Source organism: Coenobita brevimanus, chromosome 65, assembly GCF_032717465.1.
Source record: "Coenobita brevimanus isolate Jiangsu-jjx chromosome 65, ASM3271746v2, whole genome shotgun sequence".
Classification (NCBI taxonomy): Eukaryota; Metazoa; Arthropoda; class Malacostraca; order Decapoda; family Coenobitidae; genus Coenobita; species Coenobita brevimanus.
In genome coordinates this window covers 53,771,697-53,787,276 of record NC_137018.1, presented here as the reverse complement: position 1 = coordinate 53,787,276, position 15,580 = coordinate 53,771,697, and the positions used below count along the sequence as shown (strand labels likewise).

Below are 15,580 nucleotides of genomic sequence, written 5' to 3'. Positions count from 1 at the left end.
GAGGTGGCCAGGGCCTTACTAGAGGCAGGGGCAAACCCAAGCTTGGCTGACAATGATGGCACCACAGCCCTCCACCAGCAAGCAATCAGCAACAGGATGGCCGTGGCTAAAGTGTTGCTGTGGCATGGAGCCCCACTTGAAGCTCAGGATGCTCAGGGCAACACTCCTTTGCATATGTCAGTGCGTGCTCGAAGCCATGACGTGACAAGGTTACTGTTGGGAGCTGGAGCTGACCCCACTACCACCAACCTTGTGGGTGCATCGCTCCTACACGAAGCTTTACTGCCTTGGGATTACTACGCAACTCATAATATCTTCCCTGCCCTCAATACGCCACTTCTCAGAGCAGAATTCGTGCATTATGTTGACAGCGGTGCCACTCAAACGGAGAGGATACTGAGCCGACTGATTGAGGGCGGTGCGGATTCTGAGCTGGCAGGTGAGGGTGGTGTGACACCCCTCATGCTGGCAGCAGCGGCGGGACAGGAGAAGCTTCTGAGGATATTGCTGGAGGCTGGGGCACCGGTAGACGCTGCAGATGCTGAGGGACGCACAGCTCTGGCTTATGCGTGCAGGTGGGGGCAGGAGGATATTGTGGAGGTGCTGCTGGCTCACCACGTCCCCGTCAACACTCTCGACACAAACAACAACTTGCCCATTTTCTACGCTGGACAACACCCGCCCATCGTCCTTGCCCTCATAGTACAATTCGCCTTTTTTATGTGCTCCTTCAACCCAGTGTGACCTTCGCCTTGTCTACTTTGTTAAATGTAACTCAGGAAAACAAAATCAACACGGCATGGCTCCACTACCGAGATTACTGACCGTGGGTTTCAGCACATGGAGCCACGGTCGTGTTCAGAAGAGGCAAATCTGCCACTGAACTCACGAGCATCTGGTACTGGCGAGGAATGTCTTCTTGTTGTGGCACTGTTATAACCGCGCAGCTTCTTTACCCGGTTGTAACATGATTCTTCAAATCCCTCCCTATCCCCCAAGAGGAGGACTGTATAGAACAGGACAACATCAGCTGCAGTCCACCGAATTCACGTCCAGATGAACTGAACGCCTGCCTACAGTGCGTAATATAAAAACTTTCATCTCTGCCGTAGCAACGATATTGTTTAGTGGAATCCCTGAAGGTCAGTGAACATGTAACCCAGGGTAACTTTTTACCTTTACCATCAAATGGATTCCGATTTTTTTTTGTCACGGCTTTTATGTTGGTCTAGAACAACCCCGAAATAACCGATTAGATTAAGGCCAGAAAATAAAGCAATAACTAATTCATTTGTATCGGTATCAATTTATATAAAAACCACAGCAAGACTAGGCCATTTTCACTGAGGAAGAATTAACCTTCCCCAACGATGACAAAGGCCTTGTGTGTGTGTGTGTGTGTGTGTGATTAGGTTTGAGGAAAAAACAACTGATCTACTATCCATGTCTGTTTTGGGCTTCTTTATACATTACACGCATATGATCAGCCTCTATTCATTCCTAAAGAGGATCCAAGTCGGGCTAAAAGTGTTCTATTCCTCTGCACATTCTCTAACATCCCGTCTCTCCCCACTCTTTCTTTAACATATCTTCTCTCCCCACTCATTCCTTTACACCCCCTCTTTTCTCCCTACTCACCCCAATCTCTGATACTCCTTCTTCTCCCCCCACAGATTCTTCAGCACCTGCGACGCGAGCCACTGAGACACTAAGGATATTATGCAGGTGAAACTGAAGAGGTGTTAAGGGGGACTCTCGACTTCTTCAGTACCTCTGCGTCCGCAGCGAGGTTCGAAGCAGGTATTGTCTCGGTGTCGTCTGCTCGAACACTTAACTCGTCCAACGCGGCCTCCTGAGCTTTCTTTTCCCAGGATGATTGCACTTACTTTACAAACAGATAATTTTAACCTAACGTAACCTAACCCTAACAGATCAACCCTAATTAACCTAGGTCTTCCTGCCAAAAGAAATGAAATACTCCGGTACTCTTCCGAAAAAATCCTAACTTAACGTGACCAAATCCTAGCAGACTAACCTTTATTAACCTAGATCTACTTAAACAAAAAAATGTCAGGTACTATTCTGAAATTTGCGTCCAGGTCATGAATGCCTTTTAATTTCTTGGGTTTCAAACTAATGAAATTTAACTTGAACCCATTTGAACATTCGTTTGTAGTGTCGTAAGATCACGCTAGGTTCTGACATAAACAATACCAAAATTATATTATACTGACTTACTGTGAGACTATATTCACTTTGCTGATAGTAACGTCTGTCTTCTTATTTCTAAATCCTGGCCAATCTATCTATCTCTGTAACCATATATGTCTATCTGTGCCTGTAATTTACATACATACATACATACTGTACATATAGAGAGAAAGACAGGCAGAATCAGACAGATAGACAGATAGATAGGCAGAATGATACAGGTAGATATTTAGATACATTATAGATAGATAGGTAGATAAATGGATGGTCATATAAATAGATAGATATATAGATAGGTAGACAGATAGATGGGTACAGATAGAAATGCAAGCCTGTTTTCCATTCTAAGTGCATCTGACCAGGTACACGTATTATTATTTAAACTAAAATTTTTTTCGACAGGTGAGACTGTGAGACGCGACCAAGGATGGGAAGGAGGGAAGGAATTTCTTGAGGGAGAGAAACAATCCTTCTTGCTCGCCTCTCTTCGCCTTAACGCCTTCATCAGCATCGGATTCTTTATTAAGCAAGGACAGAGCTTACCTTTGTGGTGTTATAAGGGTTTGCGTAATTAAATATTCTCAGGTAGTTTCTTTTTCTTTTTGCATCCTCTTCTATATTCTGCTCACTCACACACACACACACACACACACACACACACACACACACACACACACACACACACACACACACACATACAGAGAGAGAGAGAGAGAGAGAGAGAGAGAGAGAGAGAGAGAGATTGTTTGTGTTCATGGTTCATATAAAAACAAAATAGCATCACATTATTTTATTTGCACATAGTAGACATATACAGCAAAGGATCTAAGAAATATCAAAATATAAACTCAACGAATAAGTGAAAAAATGGCGTTAGTACTATTTTTTTTTTTTTTGCATTTTTTCATATTTAAAAGAATTTTTTACACCCCAAGCCTATTATTTTGAAATTTAATTAGTAACCAGTTAGGTACAAACTCTGCTTTACTCCTCCTTCCTCCCATAAAGTCCTTTACTTTATTCTTGCTGCCTCTGGACGATTTATTTCTGCTTAGGAAGGAGGTCTCGTAAAGAAAGGGTTAATGTAGTAGTAGTAGTAGTAGTAGTAGTAGTAGTAGTAGTCGTAGTAGCAGCAGTAGTAGTAGCCTAGGTTCCTCTGTAACGTAAACATAGTGGATTGCATGCAGAACTTGTCTTTCTCCGGCAGTGGGCTAAAATTATTTCTCACTTCCACCTCAAAAAATATCTCTCGGACCTAGTAAAAATCTGTGAGTAGCAAGAAGAAAGTGAAAAGGGGAAAAAGTGCTATGTGATGATTTCTGTGTCTTGACATATAAGCAAAAAGGTAGCATAATTTTGAAACATGTCTTTGAGGACTGTTCTTATGTACTAGGTTTTAATTTGAATACGAAATATAACTTTCAAATTCTTTTTCTCTCTACATTCTAGATCTGGATATTGGCGCTGCTATAATGTTTCAACTAATCTGACTGAAAGTGGTCATCTCTCCATCCTGAATACTGAACAGCACATATAGATTTATCACTAGAACATGCTGCTAGTGAGGAAGTGCTAGGGATAGAATATAGAGCCGGAGCATTCTCTTTTTCTGCCACTAAACCACGTGAAATAAACTAGAAATGGATGAAAATTAACGCCAAGTTGAGGTGAAAGAAATATGTATGACTCTTGGCTCTTTATGTCACCAACTGTACGAGATTGGTCGAGCCTAGAAGGGTGTCAGGAACTCCCAGCCTCAAGATCATATCATCCGTAAATTACAATATTTACATTTACTGTTAATATTATTGCTAAGAGAGTAAAGATAACAGTACAAGGTGATAATACTGCTGATAACAATCCTTTCAGTGCGTTTTTTATTTTACTCTTGCTACTGCCAGACGATTTTAGTTAACTTAGGAAATTTACAATGTGGAGGGATTAGATACAGACTTCATTATCCCCTTCAGTACTAGAGACCTAAGTTTAAAGAGTCTGGTGTTAGAAAAAGTACATTATTTAATTCGTCATCGGACTGAAGGAATAGTAATAGCAAAATAACCACTTTAATGTGCTATATTCTTTTTGGAATTATATAACGATTAACAAAATTTATAACCCTGAGTAAGAGAAAGTAAGTATAGAGATTTCCTCTTGCTAATTCCACACGATTTTATGAAGGTTGGTGAGGACTACAGATAACGTTTTAAATAATTCCTTTAATATTAACTGAGTGGAGAGAATTGTTGAATAAAATCGTCTGGTGGTAGCCAAAATAAAATGAAAAATACCTCCCTGGGATGAAATGGCTTAACTTACGATGGTCTTTCTCACCTATAATATTCCCGTACACAGCCACAGCCATCGCCATAACAATGAATCAGAATCAAAACCTTATGATCATTATTGACAAGGGTTATAAACAGAACCAGAATCAGAATCTTACGTCCCTTGCTCACAGTGGATCTTGTACTCTACCAGAAACCCAGATACAAGTCACAAAGAGAAGCAGAGATTTAAGAGTACAATATATTTACAATGGAAATTCTTGGTTCCAAAATTTACCCTCCACCACATCCACAGGTCCCACCACCACCACCACAACAACGACCCCCCCCCACCACCACCACAGTCATCCCCCCCTTCCCCACCACCACCAACATAGTCTCCCCCCCCCCCTTCACCACCACAGTCTTGTTCATCCCTCCAGCTTCCCTTCGCACCACCACCACCACCATCACCACAGACCTCCCTCCCTCTCCCCCCCAATCACCAACACATCACTTGGGCTTCACCTCCTGTGGCCCCGTCCCCCATCTGAGGGCCTTGAGTCGCTCCAGCTCCTTCGTGGCCTCCGTCAGCTCCTCAGACATCTCCTGCACCTCCCTACTCAGTGTCGCTACTTCCTGTTCCCGAAACTCTAGCTGGTTCCCGGCCACCTCCTGGATGAATTAAGGACAGTATGAATCTTTTCTCCCTACGTGTCAAGTGGGGTTGGTGGAGGATTAGTGCCCCTCCCTGTAAAACAATTAACTCTGAGCCCTTGGCCACCCCGTTTGGGATACATGGCGTCTGGCAATGAATGAATGAATCTTCTGACTGAGGTGAGTTTTTGTGGGATGAATAAAATCGTCCGTAGAGTGGGTTGGGTTAGGTTAGGTGAGAGCATGTTATGTTAGCTTAGGTTAGGTCATGTTTGGTCAGGCTGGGTTAGGTTAGGTTAGGTCAGATCAGGTCAGGTGAGGTGAAATAAATTACAAAGTGCTTTAGTCTCGTCCAAATGTTTTAAAACCCTTCAAACCCATTATACAATTTTAGTTCATTCTTTTCACTCTCAGACGATTTTATGCAACTGAGAGAGAGAGAGAGAGAGGTCAGGTTATGAAGTGGTAAATGGAGACTATATCCGAACCTGTCACTACAAATGGTCTCTTCAAAGCATACCAAAGTCATCAGGAGGCAAAAAAAAAAAAAGAAAAGCAAAAGTAAAGAAAACGGGAAATACGTCGTCAAAGTGAGAGGGGTAACTACTTCAATTTAAACACGATCCAAAAGTCCTCACCACTAGGAAGGGGAGACATAGGACTTCAGATGCTGTAGGACGCTTGGCATGGTTCCTCTCCAGCAGCGACACAACCAGGTTCTTGTACTCACGCCCGAAGTCCCCTGGCACCTTTACCTGTTGGACCAGCGCACCTTTAATTAGCGGTCTCACCTGTATATAAAAACATGCACACTTGTAGTTCAGTAATTATCTCTCTCTCTCTCTCTCTCTCTCACACACACACACACACACACACACACACAGACACACACACACACAGACACACACACACACACACACACACACACACACACACACACACACACACACACACACAAGGCTGGGAGTGAGATACCAAAATAACGAGCTGATTTACAGTACTACTGTCTGTGCTTGTTAGGCTAAGTAACGATACACATATTTTTCGTTAGTACTTCAGGTGTTACGTGAGACAGTCAGTGATGAAAATTAAGATGCCAGTATCACAAGGAACATTTTGATATTTCAGTGCTGCTCTTGGTGCTACGTGAGATATAAGGTGATAAAATGACATTAAAATCTATCTATCCATCTATCTATCTGTCTCTCTATCTATCAGTCTGTCTATCTTCCTACCTACCTACCTACCTATCTGTCTATATCTATCTATCCCTCTCTCTACATTGATATCACTAATACTTAAGTTATTATGTAAATCAGTGCTGGTCATGAGGAGTACCTGTCTATCTGTCTATCTACCTCTCTCTCTCTCTCTCTCTCTCTCTCTCTCTCTCTCTCTCTCCACTGATATCACTAGTACTTATGGTTTTATGTAAATCACTATTCGTCAAGAGGATGGCATGATCTGACCTGAGTGAAGGGGAAGCCACGTTCAAGGGCAGCCAGCTCGTAAAGACAGCATCCCAGTGACCACATGTCCGCCTTGGCATCGTAGGGCACGCCTTGAAGCACCTCGGGGCTCTAGGCAGGGTGAAAACAGCAAAGGAGGTAGAAAAGAGCTTGTTACAGATGATGATGATGATGATGATGATGATTAATGATTGGGGAGGAGCCACCAAAAGACTAAAATGGGTACCCGTTGCAGGTGATGATGATGATGATGATGATGTTGATGATGATGATGATGATTTAAACTCTGATACCCAACACCAAAAAGAAGAAAAATCAGTACCCATTAGATATGAGTAGGATTTATTTAGATACACTTATCAAGATGAAATTCAGAGGCCAACACAGATCTAAGTATGATGTATGAGTAATCGGGTAGAATAGCCAAAGGAAATCTACCGAGAGTTACAAAGCTAAGTACCAATTTGCCTTATCTAGAATCGGGCAACAACCAGCAAATGAAGAAGAAGAAAATAAGCAGCCATTACAGAGCCAAGTATGATTTATTAAAGAGTCACACATAAAGTCAAAATTCAGGCAACAATTCCCCCACAAAAATAAATAAAATAAGCGTCGATTACCGAGCTACGTTTGCTTCATGTACTGCTATCGAGGTGAGGATCGTAAACCAAGAGGTGGTTCTGTTCGTACATATAGTTTCTGAGAGGAACGACTCACTAATTAAGCTTAATCGTTACCATAACACCTGTGGACTGAAAGGTGTGCACCGCAACTCGTCAGTGTTCAAAGTTCACCACACCTATCTTATCTTTCCTTAATTCCCTGTCTTGATCTTTCTCAATTCTCTTTCTTAATTCTTCCCCCTATTCCTTTTCCTGATCCTTCATACTTCCCTTTCTTGATTCCTCTCTTAATCCTGCCCCAGTCTCCTTTTCCTGATCGTTTCTCAATTCTCTTTCTTTCTGCCGCACCCACAAGAACTGCCAAATCCAGTGCGTGTTCCTGTGTCCCTAATCCACTGAGTCACTGTACCTTTTTGAAGGATGGGGTCCAGGCCCTATGGGAGGGGGGAGTATTGGTGGTGTCTGGTGTGCGTCTTGGTTGTGGCTGGGTGTGCATCTTAGGTGTGTCATAAGAGTGTGCCCAAAGACAGAGGACATCTTTTGGGGTGTGCTGGGGTGGTGGATAAGGCTGGGGTCTGTGCCACTGTTGAAGGTGTCCCTTGTTTTGTTAACCTCATCACTACGATTTTAATGAATTTCTGAGACCCTGTAACAGCGAAGCGGTTAGAGAGATTCTCGTTTTAAAAATTTTTCAGGAGCTGTATAAAGGAGGAAGGTTATAGTAAAAAAAAAAAAAAAAGATGCAAGCTATTTCGATATTAAAAGGACCAGAATAACATAGAACTGAATGTTAAGCTGTAAAATACTCAAAACAAATCGCTATGGGAAAGATACTACGAAGCTTCCCATGCCACCCAGAATACCAGCACTAGAATATGAAGGTGAAAAGCATGCGGAATAAATCGCAAAGGCAAATGCGCTACGAAGCCTCCCATGTTACCTAGGGCACCAGACTCACCATGTAGGCCGGGGTGCCAAGGGTGGTGGCTGCCATGACACTTGTCTCGCCCAGGACCCGCACCAGGCCGAAGTCTCCCAGCTTGATGTGGCCCGCGTCGGTGAGGAATATGTTGTGAGGCTTGATGTCCCGGTGGAGCAATTTACGCCCGTGGAGGTACTGTGTGAAGGGGAAACATGGATCAGTAGCAGTTTCAGTAATATAGTGAAGCCGAGATACGGTACGTTCTCGCTTCAAGTAACTTTCTTTTTAATTCCTTCAATTCATTGATGATATAAGACACAGCAACAAGAGTTGTCTGTAGATTATTCACAGAACAATACTACTACTACTACTACTACTAACAAAAACAACATCAATAATAATAATAATAATAATAATAATAATAATAATAATAATAATAATAATAATAATAATGATAATAATAATAAACAATTCCATCATTAATAAAACTATAAGAGTGCTTACCCTAAGAGCAAGACAGAGCCTGAGGACCCAATTGTACACCTGTCTCTCTTGGAAGGCGCCTCCCCTCTCCTTCTGCTCCTTGATACGCCCCGCCAGGTCACCCCCGCTGCAGTATTCCATGTGGATGTGCAGGTAACGCCCCTGGAACCCTCCGCCCTAGACACACACAAGACGACCTTACTGGCGGGTTGGCAGGCTCACTTTTTGGCATGAATCTTATTTTCTCATGTCCCCTTTTTAGCACTAATTTTTTTCCCCATAGCTAAATAAAATCTTCTGTTATCGTTCCTGCAACAATCGATATAACTGGGCCGTGAAGATGCCTGGCCAGACAAACGTCCCTCAACGCCCTTCATATCCCCGCAAAACAAAGGAAGTGGTCTGCAGTCTACTGGGTTCGCATTTAGATGAGCCTGTGGTCGCAACTACTACTACTACTACTGAAGTTTCCTAGTTGAAATTTACCTTGTAGGCGACGATGTAGGGGTGGGCGAGGGTCTTAAGGATTTTGAACTCTCTATGGGCGTACTCCTGCTGCTTCCTCGTCAACTCCGTCAGGTTAATCTGTCGGAGGAGGTCACTTGAAACCAGTACACTAAGAAACAGGACACACACAGCACTGCTTAAGAGACGTGACATGAACCTAAAACTAACGCTTTCAATGGAAGTGTGAGAATATTAATGAGGAAAGAAGAAAACATGAGCTTCTTGCACTTACTGATCACTGAGAAAATTAAAGTATGTCCTCGTTATATGTTGCTTTTTTATTTCATTTTCACATCGTTTGGGGCACAGAGTGAGTGAGTGAGTGTGTGAGTGAGCAAGATTGTGAGTGAGCGAGTGAGTGAGTGGGTGAGTGGCTGTGCTGGGCCTCACCTTCTTAACCACTACCTGCTTGCTGCCGCTCCTCACCAGGTACACATCACCAAAACTTCCTTCACCCAGCTTCCTCTTCTCAGTCATATTTTCAAGTCGCATCTGGATCACAAAATACACTTTAATGTTGACTCCGATTCTGCCATACCAGTCTCAGTAATAACCAAGTCTCGTTGATGCCCATTTCAGTTTAAAAAATGGAGCTTCGATGTTAAAATATTCTGTGAACTTAAGCAGATATTATAAGAAGGGCAAATGGACTTGGACTTGAAATATTTATACGCCTCATGCGCTGCAGTCATACCCATATATTAAAAAATGTAAAGTATAAGGTATTTTCTTTAGTCCTCCAACTATATGACAATCATAAGTTATTTTGCACATGACTTGGCACTGAAATACCGTATGTTGTGCGCATGGGACAATTACAAACAAATACAAGTGGTAGCACCCTCCTAAAATGAAGAATTAACAACGAATCAAGACTGCACCTCGTCCTCCTTCTCCTTCAGGAAGTTAGCGATGGTCTTGTTGCCTGCCTGCCGGGCGAGGTCCCTGGGTGTGTTGCCTCTTTTATCCTTCGCCCCCAGGAAAGCGCCCTTCTCCACCAGCCACTGCACCGCCTCCATGTTGTCGTGGTCTGCCGCCAGGTGGAGAGGCGTAGCCCCATTTTCAGCCCGCGATTTAATGCTGAAGCCCTCATCCCACAGCACCTCCAGTACCCCGACGTGGCCACCCACTGCAGCCCAGTGCACCGGCGCCAGACCTGCACAGGGTCGGGTAATCCTTGACATTCAACCCAGTATCATCTCCCTTTGAGATTCAAAGACCTATTAAACTTGCAGGCCCAGTCTAGTTGGAGCGTCTTAACTAATTAGACTGTCAGGCGTCATTTGGTTATATGGTTGCTACCGGGATTAGTAAATGGTTTGTTGGAATACAGGAAACCATCTGGCTCGTCATTCAGTATGGTCACTTGAGGGTAGCACTATATCGTGAGTGGATGGTAGTTGCCTCCATCAGATAAATAAATTATGTAAAAAGTACAGCACATCAAGTTTAATGTGATGAGAATCAGTTTTTAGCTTATGAACTTACAGAACAACTAGCTCAGATAATACCAGTACAGGAACTCCCGACAGGATTGCCTACTTCGTACGTGTGTGTGTGTGTGTGTGTGTGTGTGCGTGTGTGTGTGTGTATTTATGTACTGACCGTGTGCCATGGCCTTCCTGTTGGGGTTGTGCTGCAACAGAAGCCTCACGACCTGGTCGTGGCCGCTCCAGGCAGCCAGGTGTAGCGGGCGAAGACCTGCACAACAGCAATTAACAGCGCGTCAGGAAAGGAGAGGGATGTGTCTCTTGGGCAAATATAATGACTTGTCTGTCGTCATGCTAAACTTATTGCTTGGCTTATTGTTCTCTGAAGTATATAGAACACAAATAAAGTAACGACTTTGTATGCATTCCTTGTCTTTTATATTCTCCACACTTTTATCAACACAAGGTCAGTTTTACAATGTACCTATGTACTCAATATGCACTGTTTAGAGTAAATATTATATATATATATATATATATATATATATATATATATATATATATATATATATATATATATATATATATATATATATATGTACAGTATAGTTGCTGCACTGTTTTTAAAATGACAATGCAATAAACTAATCATGAATATTCTACTGCGTTTATAAAACTGTGATCTGAAGTTCTTTCAGAAGTGTGTTTGATATTCAGCCGTAACATAATTAGTTGCGGTGATATTAGTGTTGTACGACAATTGTCCTTAGCTAACAGTCTGTAATCTCACGCTAAATCGATTCTGAAAAGCGATTGTTGTGGTCTACAGTTTTGGTTAATAATTAGTACTGTTCTGAGATAATGTGGCAAAATTCCAACGCATCTGAATTTTGATGAGTAGCTTTGCAAGATCTAATAAATGTCTGACAAAACTTTGAGAAGGCGAAAAGGAACTGAGTACCTCTCTCGCCCTCCCTGGTGCTGCGCGTCTCTGTGCTGACTCCCTCACTCAGCAGTCTGGCCACCTCTTCCATCTGTCCCGCACACACAGCCTCAATCAGCTCCTGCAAAGAGGGTGGGGAGACACCTGAACCACCCCCATGCATGATTGTTTGATGGAATAAATATCACAAGTAAAAGATTATGTCCGGAAGCACAAGCTTTTCCAACTTCATACTTTCGCCTACTGGTTAATATTCATAGACTGAGTGAGGCTCAGTACATAACTCTGTCCATGAATTATTCTTTTAATATGATGTACCAGAGAGAAAAGTGACGAACATGTCCAAAGTGGGAGGCATGCAGTGCAATGGTAGTCTAACATTTGTCCTCATCTATACTCATTGGACAATATGAAGAGGAGCCTCTCATACAATACACATCTCATTGGTCCTATGATCACCACTAATCTCCAAAATCGTCTCTCGTTAAGTACTTAAATATCGACAAGACAGAATTCTTCTCGGTGGTACGCACCTCCTCTGCTGGATCGTTGGTTGTCTGGTAATTGTCACTGCCGCCGCTGCTGCTGCTGCCCCCGCCCTCAAATCGGTCCGGAACAGCGAGCAGACGATGCAAGAGGCCAGCATCTTCATCTTCCTCCTTGTTGTCACCACCACTGTCACCACCTCCAGCTCTGCCACCGCCTCTATCATCGCCACGTCCCATAGCCATTCCTGCATCGCCTTCGACCTTCTTTGTCGTGACGTGTTTTGACTTCGCTCCGTCTGGTTCCTCTAACACTAACTTTTTAGATTTAGTTTCCCTTGGTGGTCCGCTCGGCTTTGTTTCTTTAGGTGGTCCTGGTGGAGTAATTTTATGTGCTTCTGTTGGGACTGGTGTTAGTTTTTGTTTGGGAGTTTCATGTCGAATATCCACTACGTCAGTTGGATCAGTTTCCCTATATACAGTTTGCCCAGTTGTGGGTCGCGTTGGTGATTTGTTGGCAGGTGATGGGACTCTCCTGGGAATGGGAGGCCTGTTTTCCACTTGCTCGACTTGCTTATTGGTAATCGGAGTGATATCTTTGTCTTCTGTGTGCGGTACGAGTCTCCTAGGGATGGGTGGCTTGAAATTGGGAACTGGAACTGGTCTTTTCTTTGTCTGTGGCTGGGACTGCCTGGGAAGAGGACGTGGAGGCTTTGTAGGTTCAGCTGCAGGAGCTGCTGCCTCTCTTCCTCCCCCCTCCTGCTAGATTACAAAATATATTAGTAACTGTTCCATTAAAGGTTTTAAAAGCAAATCATATCAGTCTAGCATATGTAGATGTAATTAGGACATTCTTAACCAACAGCACCTGTTTCATACCGCGTGTTGAACAAGCAGTTGCAATAGAGTCGTGTAGTTCTTCCTCCTGGCACAGTCCTCAGGCGTCAGGAGGTCATAGTTCTTGGCGGTGACGTCGGCACCCTGACCCAGCAGCCAGCGCACCGCCCCCACACAGTTGTGCTCGGCCGCCAGGTGCATTGGGGTGGCTCCATCCCTAGCCACGGCGTTCACATCACACCCGTGTCGACCCAGCACCTCCAGCACCACGACATGGTCCTGTGCTGCTGCCAAGTGAACCGCCTGAAGCCCTGCCGGTGGACTTTGACTTACACCTCCATACAGTACACAAGATAAAATATAAAATCAAGTCCTGAGCTTCAAAGGCTTTAAACATTCCTTCTGACTCTACAATGGCTGGCATTTTGAAGTCCCTGTATAGGAAACACCTGAACTCGACTGTACCTTTATTGTACGGCTCTCTGCAGTCAGCCCCTCTCTGGATCAGCTCCTCTACCACCTCAGCGTGTCCATTCTTGGCCGCCAGGTGAAGTGGCTGCATCCCTGTTGTAAATACACATCACCTCAGTGTTTGTTACTCCCTCTTTAATACTTTCAGTCCAAATACTGAAATACTCAAAGTGGTCTCCTTCAACCTTTAAATATACCTATACCCAGTGAGGCAAACAGAGCACCATATCTACGAGGATGGCTGCAAACTCCTTAATAACGTTGTTTTTTAGCTTATCGTGTGAACTAGGCTTGTTTTTCAATAACTGTCTCTTAACTTGGCCTCACAGAAAAAGGCTGATGAAGTTAAATCAAGATAATTAAGAATACGCAATCAGTTACTAAGAAAATTAACTGATTAGTGTAGTAGCTCCCTCAGGCACACTTGCTGGAATGGGACATTGCATTTCCCAGGGATGTCTGCTTAAAAGGAAATGATGGGAAGTGTCTAAGGTACAGCATCGGCATTACGTAACCTGAAGTGTGTAAGTATGGAGTTTCATCTAAATCCATTCAGTAGTAACAGAGATATTGGCATTATTCTGAAGCCTTACTCAAGGCGTCAGTTTACTACGATACTTTCTTGCTCTTTCCCCATGAAGGAGAGAAATTTACTAGTGTAACTGTGGAAACGTTTACAGTAGGCTATTAGTGATGTGGAAACGTTTACAGTAGGCTATTAGTGATGTGGAAACGTTTACAGTAGGCTATTAGTGATGTGGAAACGTTTACAGTAGGCTATTAGTGATGTGGAAACTTTTACAGTAGGCTATTAGTGACGTTGTGGGAACGTTTGTAGTAGGTTATTAGTGAAGCTGGGGAAACTTTTGCAGTAGGTAATTTGTGAGGCTGTGGAAACGTTTGAAACTAGTTATTAAAGCTGTAGAAACGTTTGCAACTTGTTATTAATGACGATGTGGACACGTTTGGGTTCGAGAAAGTGTGGAAGCATTTGCAGCAGGTAATTAGCCGTTTGGAAACCTTTGAAGCAGAATACTGGCTGGAAACGTTTGTGCCGATGAAGAGAGAGAGAGAGAGAGAGAGAGAGAGAGAGAGAGAGAGAGAGAGAGAGAGAGAGAGAGAGAGACCTTTATCCAGCAGGCTCCTGAGGGCGGTGTTGGCGTGGTGCTGACACAGAAGCCTGACCATCTCCAGGTTGCCATTGAGGGCGGCGGTGTGCAGGGGGGTTCTTAGGCCCTTGCTGGTGCCGTCCACCTTGGCCCCGGCAGCCAGAGCAGCACGTACGCCATTCACGTTGCCGATCACCAAGCAGTGGTTCTGATTAAATACGAAGCACTTATTGAGTGTACAAATAATGATACTACTACTACTACTCATGATAATAATAACAGTAGTAGTAGTAGCAGTAGTAGTAACATTCTTCAGGACACAAACTCTTGCTGTGTCACCCCTAAAACTGATAATGGCGGCGAGGTAGAGTCAGTGAAAGCAGCTTGGCACCGCTGATGTCACTGCTGCACTCATTTCTTACTACCTTGGCCCAAAATTGCCACCTCTCAATTATGAATGCCTAGTTATTGCTATCCATGAACACTAGAATATGATGCTAGTCACGAAGAAGTGCTATGGAAACGATGTAGAGCCACAGCATTGTTCTATTTTCCTGAGTTTCATGAAATTAGTTACGAAAGTACGAAAATTGGGCCAAGTTGAGGTGAAAGCACTATAGTTTAATTTGGGTAATAAGATTAAATGTAATAGTAGTAGCAGTAGTAGTAGTAGTAGTAGTAGTAGTAGAAGTAGTAGTAGTAGTATTGTTATTAGTAGTAATAGTAATAGAAGAAAAGACAAGGAAACAAATACAATTTTTTTTCAATATCTCTTGCTGTTATGGCAAAAACAACTCTGATTTTTTGATAGAGAATTATGTCTTAAATTTGACTGGTGAAGTTGGGAAGCCACTGACCAGCTTTTGGGCGGCAGAGGATTCTTGAAGTGGCATCTTGGTGCAATGGAACATCACTACACACACACACACACACACACACACACACACACACACACACACACACACACACACACACACACACACACACACACACACACACACACACACAAGCTGGTCCCCTTTGTACTCTTAAACGTCACACACACACTCACACACAAGCTGGTCTCCTTTGTACTCTTCGTCACACACACACACACGCACACGCTTGTCTCCTCTATACTGTGCAACTTCACCCCAGTACACAGACACACACACACAGACACACAC

At 43.4% G+C, this 15,580-nt stretch overlaps 2 protein-coding genes across 3 annotated transcripts in view; one reads left to right on the top strand and one right to left on the bottom strand.

Annotated features, from left to right (window-relative positions):
- LOC145404853 (uncharacterized) overlaps positions 1-2,791 on the top strand; it is a 3,983-nt gene extending 1,192 nt beyond the window's left edge. The window contains exons 1-3 of one of the 2 annotated variants that reach the window (XM_080276352.1): positions 1-1,142; positions 1,674-1,800; positions 2,614-2,791. The exon at positions 1-1,142 is cut by the window's left edge and continues 1,192 nt beyond it. In XM_080276352.1, the coding sequence (XP_080132478.1) occupies positions 1-744 (744 nt within the window). In that variant the 3' untranslated portion in view covers positions 745-1,142; positions 1,674-1,800; positions 2,614-2,791. Of the gene's footprint in view, positions 1,143-1,673; positions 1,812-2,613 lie in introns of both variants that reach the window. The other variant, XM_080276353.1, reaches the window with a different exon arrangement.
- A 2,200-nt stretch (positions 2,792-4,991) lies between these two features.
- Positions 4,992-15,307, bottom strand: LOC145405038 (uncharacterized). Its single transcript, XM_080276537.1, has 15 exons — positions 15,272-15,307; positions 14,433-14,622; positions 13,300-13,398; positions 12,877-13,145; positions 12,046-12,756; positions 11,531-11,633; positions 10,745-10,840; positions 10,021-10,295; positions 9,530-9,631; positions 9,119-9,217; positions 8,654-8,809; positions 8,186-8,344; positions 6,605-6,715; positions 5,774-5,890; positions 4,992-5,153 (listed from the first exon to the last, which is right to left on the bottom strand). The coding sequence occupies exons 1-15, from the start codon at positions 15,305-15,307 to the stop codon at positions 4,992-4,994; spliced, it is 2,685 nt and encodes an 894-aa protein (XP_080132663.1).
- Positions 15,308-15,580: the final 273 nt, after the last annotated feature.

Bases quoted from the DNA above. Each gene is read 5' to 3' on its own strand.
- LOC145405038 (XM_080276537.1), bottom strand. From the start codon at position 15,307: ATGCCACTTCAAGAATCCTCTGCCGCCCAAAAGCTG. The intron at 14,623-15,271 runs GTCAGTGGCTTC...GTATTTAATCAG, and splicing joins CCTCTGCCGCCCAAAAGCTG to AACCACTGCTTGGTGATCGG. The intron at 5,154-5,773 runs GTGAGGACTTTT...TAATTCATCCAG, and splicing joins TATGTCTCCCCTTCCTAGTG to GAGGTGGCCGGGAACCAGCT.